The 9,718-nt window shown below is 31.7% G+C and overlaps 1 protein-coding gene across 1 annotated transcript; it reads left to right on the forward strand.

Annotated features, from left to right (window-relative positions):
• The first annotated feature begins 2,238 nt into the window (after positions 1 to 2,238).
• Positions 2,239 to 6,406, forward strand: LOC127809426 (transcription factor bHLH111). The gene is made up of 7 exons (XM_052348194.1): positions 2,239 to 2,841; positions 3,586 to 4,309; positions 4,663 to 4,812; positions 4,921 to 4,992; positions 5,177 to 5,242; positions 5,952 to 5,990; positions 6,100 to 6,406. Exons 1-7 carry the CDS (start codon positions 2,510 to 2,512, stop codon positions 6,262 to 6,264), a joined length of 1,548 nt encoding a protein of 515 aa, XP_052204154.1. The 5' UTR covers positions 2,239 to 2,509; the 3' UTR covers positions 6,265 to 6,406.
• Positions 6,407 to 9,718: the final 3,312 nt, after the last annotated feature.

Consider the following 9,718-nt stretch of genomic DNA (forward strand, 5'->3'; position numbering starts at 1 on the left):
CCAATTAACATTTAACTTCTAAATATTTTTGTAAAATATAAAATTACAAACAAATTTGTTAATTAAAATAAACCCATAACTTCATTAATGCTTCAAGTCTTGAAGTAAAAGTAAAACAAAATAATTTATAAACTATCTTATCAAATGAAATTACATCGACTATTTAGTATAGTAATAGTGCATTAAAGGTTAGAAATAAAAGAGTTCATGAATCTCACTAGTTTCTTAAGAAGTGATACTATTTATGCATATGTATATATATATATATACTCAAAAAATTATAATATATATATAAGTATAATATCGGTTCCAGTTCGGTTCGAATCATGGTTTGAAAAAAAAAACCAATAACCAAACTAAATATATTGGTTTTTAATTTTTTAGAACCAGAACCTAATCATTGAACCATAGAATCAAATCCAAAAGGCATGGTTCGGTCTGATTTGGTCCAGTTCATCGGCTTTTGGATATTTTTTGACAACCTTAGATGAAAGGAAGATTAATCAAATCAAGAAATGCTTACAGAGATTCGGGAGGAAGTATGTAGACTTAAATATGTTGTTTTCATTTTTTAATACAATATTTACAATGCAAGGTCCTCTTTTTCCTTCATTTGAGATTTTGTTCCATTGGATTTTACTCAAATAAGGTTTTAATGAGATCCCAAATTATTTTTTCTTATCTTTTATAAATTATTATAATTTTAATAAAATTAATTAATTAATAATTTTATTCTTTTTATTTAATTTATATAAAGGGGCACACTTGAAAAGATTTGCCCCGGGCCTCTGAAAACCCAGGACCGGCTCTGGTTCAAGTTAAAATTGATCTATAATATATAGTAAAAGTTTGTTTTTTTTTTTGCGATTTACCCAAAAATATAAGTATAAATTAAAAATATAAAATTAGGAAGAAACTAAAAACTAAAATATAATTAAGTAAAAGTATATACCTAAACTAAAACTATATATTCATATAAATATATTTTCTAAAATACAAACATAAACAAATATAAATAAATGAATTATCTAAAAAACATACACTATAGCATACGGTGCTAATGGAAAACTGTAGTTTTTTATTTCATTTTTTGTGATATTCAGAATATGCTCTACGATAAATTGTGGACATTTTGTGATTTTTTCAATAAAATATTTACTTAGAGAAGAAAAACGTACATCTCCATTGTTGAACCCAATCCTATTGGACTTGAGAGCATAATCATGGATGAATTTAGCTAGGTGAATATTTAATATATAATAAATTAATATATTTATAAAATAAAAAGGTATTTTGAAAATTTGAAATATTTAATATATAATAAATTAATTAATAATAGGGGACATAGTATTAGAGAGTCTTATATCTTTTCTAAAAACAAGAAGGTATTACTAACATTTTCACAAAATTTTAAAGGTGTAAACTACAATTTACACTATTTAATATAAAAAATCTCTAGTATTGCTACAATATATGGAAACAGGATTTAAGAATAGAAAACAAAATTATTATAATGCATAAGTAAATTGTTTTCTTTTCATTTTTCCATTTCACAAAAAAAAAAAGCATTATTTTCCAATCACAGCTAAAGTATTACTTTCATATTTTCACTGTATTTGTGTTCCGATGACAGTTACCATCCCAATGCAGACCCTGGCTAACATTGAGTTCTGTGCCTAGCTTGCTTGTCATCAATCCTCTGTCCTGTGTTTGAACTGTGGGTTTTTAAATTTGAATGGTATTTTTAAGAAGAGACCCTCTAGGCATCAACTCACCTGAAATTCATCCACCTGCTTCCCCTGGAAGGTGCTTTGGCACTTATCAGCACTTACAAAGCAACTTGCGAGAGAGAGAGAGAGAGAGGGAGGGAGGGAGTGCCCAATAAAAACAAAAACAAAAACAAAGACAACAACATAATAGAGAGACCCTAATTAAGCCTTACAAAGCAACTTGAGAGAGAGAAGGAGAGAGAGAGAGGGAGTGCCCAACAAAAACAAAAACAAAAACAAAAAAACAACATATTAGAGAAACCCTAATTAAGCCTGCGCAAGCCCCTACTCTTGCTTTGCTGGCCCCTCCCCCAGCTATAATAATTGTCCACAAACCTTAGTGGAAAGCTCAGGTTGCATTTTTTATTGTCTGCCCTATAATTGATCATATAACCATCAACGGTACGTCACCACCAATTGGACCATATCCTATATACTCCTTCCATTCCAATCCTACCCGCTCATATATATGAAAGAAATTAATTATAACCAAAGAAGGGATCATCTGCCTCCGCAGATCAAAGCTCTGCTGCACACTGTTATTGCTTCTCCTTTTGTTCTTTATCTTTTTGCTTGATCAAGCTGTGATATGCACCCGGAGATCTAGTCTTCTTTCTGGCCTGTTTGTGTCTCCTTGTTTGTTGTTGTCTATATTAATATTTTACCTAGCAAAAAGAGAAGAAAGAAACAAGAGCCTGAGATCAACTTCAACTTCAACTTCATTGTTGTTTTCAGCACCTATGCAAATTGTTAATATGGCTGCAAATATGGCTGAAGAATGTACGGGCAGTTCCATGGCTTCCTCTTCTGCTACGCCCAACTGGTGGCCTGATCTCCATGTGACATCTCTCTCGTCGTGGAGCAGTAACACCAATCCATGGCAGCCTCAAAACCCTAATTCCAACTCTTCTGGGGAGGAGGATGTTTCCATCTCTACCTCATTTACAAACGCCTCCAACCAGTCCGGGTTGAGCGTCGACTCGCCTCGCCACCTCGTTGAGTCTGCTTCTGCCAGCGAGTTGATTGCAGAAACTGCTTCTGATAATCACCTCTGGATCAACCATGTTCTATTGTAAGTTTGATTAATCTTGAACTACACTTCCCAAATGCGAAGAAAATAAAATAGCTGATTGTTTCTCAATACATAAAATTATATCACTTGAGACTTAGTGTGAACTAAGTTGGGTGAAACTTATATATGGTACCCTTGTTCACCATCTTTTTGCTAATAAGCTGGATATTAAAATTATGCAACTTGATATTATATGTTTGATGGGTGCATGGAATGAGAAATGTATACATATCTTTCTTTTGCAAAAAGAAATGGAGGGAAGGTTATTGTTCATGTTCAAACCGGTGGGTGCAAATCAATAGCAAGGTTTTGTTCTTTAATGTTTCTTTATTTCTTTTCTTTGCCTTTTAATCTTCTCGGTGGCTGTTTTAGTTCTGAAATTCAAACTAACCCACATCCAGAATCCAGCCTTTTCTCTTCTATCAGCAGAAATTCAACCCAGATAGCGACACCCACTTGAGAAGAAGGGGGAAAAGAAAGACAAAACACCATCGGCACAAGTACTACTAATTAATCTGATTAAAATTAAATTAACACAACGATGAACCATCATACTTCTCCAAGAGCACCGGTGAATAGTTAGCATGAACAAGATGTTCACTAATTTTCTTCTAGTTTCTAGTTCTTAGGTTGAAATTTTAGGGTTTGGCTTTCCTTTGACAATATATATTTACTTATATATATGTGTGTGTGTGTGTGTTTTTATCATGAAACCATGAAATTAACTTAGAAAAGCACTTGCAGAAGTAGCACTGGCCAAGAGGCTGGAGAGAACTCAATCAACTTTTTGCCATCCAAGGCTTCGTGCACCGGTATTTTTGAACCAGCCTGCGACTACCTGAAGAAAATGGACAACAGTTGGGAACTCACCAGCCCACCATCTTTGAACAACTTCGAGAAGCAGTTTAATGGGTTTAACGATGGCTTGATTGAAAGTGAAAGGTTAAACAAACTGTCAAACTTAGTCAGCCACTGGTCTATTGCTCCCCCAGACTCAGAGATCAACCACCAGTTTGACCCAAGAGACTGCCACATATCTTTGTCTTCAACAATGGATCATAGGTTTCCACAGTCGACTGACCATTTTGTCCATATGAAGCAGACAATGAGCAATATTCCAACGTTGTTTGGAGGCAGCAACATGAACAGAAACTCTGGTTCGTTTCCATGTAATGGGCATCTTGGGGTGAAAGTGAAGGATGAAAATGGAGGGATTCATTTCAGTGGCAGTGGAAGTGGAGGATATGAGATGGGACTAAACAATTCAATGGTTGGTGATAGCACCAAGTACTATTGTGGAATGCCAGATGTGCCATGCACTAACACAAGAAGCTTTACGGATCTTATATCTTTTAATAGTTTATTAAGCAAGCCATCATCAGTGGATGTTCATGCATCCAAGCCAGTTTTAAGGTCACTGCACTTACCTGATTCTAAGAAGCAGGGAAACCAATCACCTAATTCCCATGTAAGTAAGCTCGCTCTATCTAACTCTACATCTTATAACTCACTTTTACACAAAACCCGAGAAGTTAAATGGAAATTTCAAATTTTATTTCTTAAGTGTACAAGAAACAACAACACACGCATGCACACACATTCAATAATAATTCATGATTTTACATATCTATACTAGACTGCAAAAGGGTTGGCTCGTGATTTGTGGATTATTACTTGAAGATCAACGGTCGAGGTTCTGATCATTACTAGAAAATATGTTTACTACTTAGGTTATCTTGACTATTTTTAATAAAAATTTAGTATAGATATCATTTTCTATACTGGAAGTTAATGTATATTTGTTAATCCTGGAAATTTCAGCATAAAATATTGTCAACAAGCCACACAAGAGGCAACACCTTTAGAGGGCAGGGCATTAACAATGACGGAAAAAAGAAAAGGTTAGAAGAGGCTTCAGAGACAAACATAAAGAAGGCTAAGCATGAGAACTCTACAGTCTCCGCTGGAAAGGTATAGATACAGAATATAAATGGGAAATCTATAATTTTTTTAAATGAAAAAGAAAACATTAAGCTTGATAGCATGCAGTAGTTGATTCATATTTTTCTTGATTAACAGGTGCAGGTTCAAAAAGTCAAGATTGCGGACAAAATCTCAGCGCTCCAACAAATTGTGTCTCCATTTGGAAAGGTTAGAATTTAGAAACACGTACATAAAGCACCAATTAAGAATTCGAACAGTGTTTAATTTATATATATGTGCTGCCTCATTAAGCATTATTGGCTTCTTTTTTTTATTTCTTTCCACTAGTTTGTTACTTTCATCAATATATATTATAAACTTATTATTTTACTGGTTGGATGGTTTTTGTCAGACTGATACTGCATCTGTGCTGGGGGAGGCAATTGGCTATATAAAGTTCCTTCAGGAGCAAGTGCAGGTGATCCATATATATATGTGTGTGTGTGTATAGCATCACTTAGCATTTTCATTATTAGGAATAATTACAATAATATATTTTATTATCATAACACGTGCCTGAAAGTTAATTTTGGATTTTTTTATATCACGTACCCATAGTATAATACCTTCTATTACTAATTACATTAAAATTAATCTAGATTAAGTGACTACTTGATAGTTTCATTTACGAAATCAAATCAATACGTTTTAAGAAAAAAAAAATTTGAATATCAATCTCATCGATATCATCAATCTTATATCTTTGATTAAGTAATATATCCAAAGTAATATATCTTTGATTAATGTTCTTTATCACACAAAAGATAGATCGAAAATCCTTATTATTATTATTAGAGTAGTTGCAATAATTGGATCTTGGATTTTAAACGATGTGCATTGTTTATTATATTTGATTAGTGACTAAACATTTCATCAAACAATACAATTATTACAAATTTAAAATAATAATAAAAATTTTATTCATCATGTTTTGAATATATTAGGCCTTGCATTAATGCCACTATATAGTTTTGTTATAATGATGAGAATTTCATCTATATACACACTAGCAAACTCTAAATCCACTATGAAAAGAAATTAAATCATATGTTAAAAACGATTCGGAATTTTGCATACTTCATTGGTTCATATTTTTTAACAGTTGTTGCTTCATATTTTCCATGCAGCTACTGAGCAACCCTTACATGAAAGCCAATGCAAGCAAGGTAATAAGCAGTCCAAAATATATTGAATAATGATCAGTGTCCAAAAATATTATATATGCCGATTAATCTTAGGAAGGAAGAATAACTTGACATTGCTTATTATTTTCAGGATCCTTGGGGAGCCTTGGACAGAAAGGGTAGGGAAGAAATGAAGTTGGATCTCAAGAGCCGAGGTCTTTGCCTAGTTCCTATCTCGTGTACACCTCAAGTTTATCGTGAGATTACTGGATCCGACTACTGGACGCCGACATATAGAGGGTGTTTATATAGATGAAATAATTAAGATATCATTTGGCCATATATATATATATATAGTTTCGTCATCCATATATATATATACAGCTTTTTCATTAGGATGAATTGAAATAACAACATGAGACAAAGAGGAAAAACGGATCCTCGTAGGTTTTCGATTATGGTATCTAGTAATTACACTATATATATATATATCTGCTTTGCTACTCTGAGTGATGTTTGTGTGACAGACTATATAGCTTGTTTGCTTCTTGATAAATGATATTGTGGTAAAGAACACAAACTCGTTCAGCAGAGAAATCGTAGAAAGATCATTGATTGTACAAATGGTGGATATGCAATTTTACAATGAATAATGCATAGTAGTAAGATGAGAAATCAAGGGTCGTGGTCGTGGAAAGAAAGTTGCACATGACTTAACAATTGAATAAATATTAATTAAGAAAAATGAAAGTCTTTCTATGTATTGTGTGCGTTCAGGTGTATTTATTATATTCATGAAAATGCTATTTACACACTTACACTCCTATATTAGTCTAATATACTTTGTCTCATATCAATATAAATACATGATTTTTTGGTTTGTCAAGTGAATAGGATAGAGAAGAAAGAAGATAGGCAAATCTCCATAATTTTAGCTGAGGTGATTCAACACTAAAGAACCATGAACTTAGAGTTGCAGGCCACATATATATATGTAAGGAAAGTAGGTATAAGATTACTACATCTAAATAAATATATTATTGAAATTAAGAGAGTTTTATAGTCACTTATTTTCAACATAAAACCTTTATACTTGAATGATATTGAATATAATTAAGTCCTAATTATGAGCAAGCTTTTTTATTTGGGTTGAGATAAAATGACACAAATCAAATGCGTAGGGAAAATAAAACTCACAATACTAACACATCTAGATAATTGGTAACTGAAATGGTTAACAATTATCTATTTTAGAAGTTAGAGTTTTCATTTGAAGTCTTTTAATTTTTGTCTATATATACGTGCATAGCTTTAGCAATTAATATAATAGAAAAAAGCAATAAAGGGCACGAGAATTTGCATGAAAACCTGGGGCTATCACTATCAGTTAATCCGAAAACCAAGAGTCCACTTCTCGGGCAGTCAGAAAGACAGCTTCTCAAGAACAATCGAATTCCACGACCCCTTGCTTCCCGTTTATAGTACCAACAAATAATAATGGATCCAACGTGGCTGCATAGGTTTCTTCTTTTTCTTTTTCCATTTTTTTTCAATCGGGTTACTTGAACGGTTGGAATTTGAATTGGTCCATCATGTTGTCTCAAATTAAAAATAAAATAAAATAAAGATTAGCTAGGTATGTGTATATATAAACCAATTAAAATTTACCAAATTTTTGTGAATTGGGCAAACTAATAAAGCTAAATAAACCTGTTTGTTTTAAATTTTATTTAAAAGTATTAAATAGTACTCTTTAATAGAGGGGTACATTTGCTCATGTGAATGAACCCTTGATCTCTTGCGAGGTGACTTGATGAACAAGCAAGGAATTTCAAAGTCACTATCCTACAAATCTTGTATCGTATTTGTAAATAATAATAATAAAACCGAATAAAGCTGCTTGTGCCTCAGTGTCTAAAAAATTAAATTGCTTGAGTTGAGGTTGAAATATTGTAATAAGGTTCATCGTATGAAGGTCACAATAGTTCCTTTTTTAACTCTTAAAGACCACTTGTCAGAATATATGGTACAGTCTAGATTATAAAATGGTAATTAAATTATTGGTTAGTCAATTTAGTTGAGTACTTAATCTGGGTGCTTCAGCCCTTTATTTCTAAAGAGTCCACTCCGCTCACATGTGTCAACTACGCATCATTTGAGTTGTGGAAACAATTTTTTTTTTTTTATAAAATTTATGAATCAACACAATGTACGTAACAATAAGATAATTATAATTAAAATTATGTAATAGATTTGAATCACACATATCATAGAGAGAAATTAAGAATAAAAAAAAGCTGCACGAAATTGGTGAGGTGGTTTGACCTAAACAAGCTTACGCTTATAATTACACAATATTGATGAAATGGTCAATTCAATCAATCAAGGTACATTTTTTGTTTGGATAAAATTGTAACCTCTATATTAATATAGTTGATGATTGCACAATAATTATTTTAATTAAATATATATTTAGCGGTGACACATGCACTTCTTTTTCTAAATCTACGAAGGGCATGTTTATTTATGGGTAGTAAACGACAATCTAAATGGAATTAAATTTATTTTTTATATTCATTTTTAGTTAATTAATGATGGTTGAAATTCATCACTAAAGTTTGTTTTGACTTGAATACTTCTAAGACTAAATGAAAACTTTATTGGGTTGAATTGAGATAACGACAAATTTTTCAAATCTATTTTGGATCCTTTAGAATTAAGATCCAAAAGACTTAGGTCGTGTTATCTTTGCGTTTTAATTTTTAATTTTAAGTTTTGAATTTATTTTTAATTTTTTTATTTTTATAATCTAATTTTCTTATTTCTTAGAACAGAAAATTATAAAACTCATTCTGTTTAAAATTTTGAGAATAATTTTTTAATGACATTTAATTTAATGAATTTAATTATTCAATAAATTAGAACTATTTAATTGAGAGCTTGCAAATTCTCAAATTGAATATATAACAAACCTGTACGTTAATTCTTTGCTTCTCTATTTAATGATTAGACTACTATATATTTCTATTTTGTTTTTTAATTCTCATTTATATATATGCAATTTTTCCTTTATATGTATATAAATGAAAAGAAAATTATAAAAGAAGTCAAAATGCATATTATATAGACATTTAAATATATTCAACAAAGCTACTTGAGCGAGTTGGGTTTGAAGAAAAAGTTGTTAGGCACTTTGTTAGCAATTCGACGTATGAGAAAAATTCGAGACGATGAAAATATAATTATTATTTAGTTTGATATATTTTAAATACGGTGAAACATTCGTTAATACAAAAAATATTCAATATAGAATTTGATGATGCAGAGTCGATCACCTTTTTCTGCCTCGGACCAAGTACCTGCAAAAAGGGTGGGGACTTGCTCCCCGTGATCCCTCCGACGCTCAAGTCAGTTCATAGAGTTTTTGAGGAGTATAATAGTAATGGAAAAATAATATATGAGTCCCTTAAGAGTCAGATTCCTATACCTGTAGAGGTTGCCCTCTATTTATAGATGTCCTGTGGCCTTTCCCTTAGGAGATAAGATATATTTCAAAATGAGAGGTTGGATCCCCTTTCCATGGAGAGAAAAGATAATCTTCCCTAATATAGATAATTCTTGGAATATTTAAAGATATCATTGGTTGACTTAATCTTCTTCTTTATCTCTTTCCAATTCAAAATCATAATAAAGATTATAAAGATAAGCGGAGTTCCTAAGTCTTGACACGTGGCGATCGCATATTGGTCTTTACTGGCACACATGGCTCC

The sequence above is a fragment of the Diospyros lotus genome, chromosome 9 (genome assembly GCF_014633365.1).
Source record: "Diospyros lotus cultivar Yz01 chromosome 9, ASM1463336v1, whole genome shotgun sequence".
In the NCBI taxonomy this organism is placed as follows: Eukaryota; Viridiplantae; Streptophyta; class Magnoliopsida; order Ericales; family Ebenaceae; genus Diospyros; species Diospyros lotus.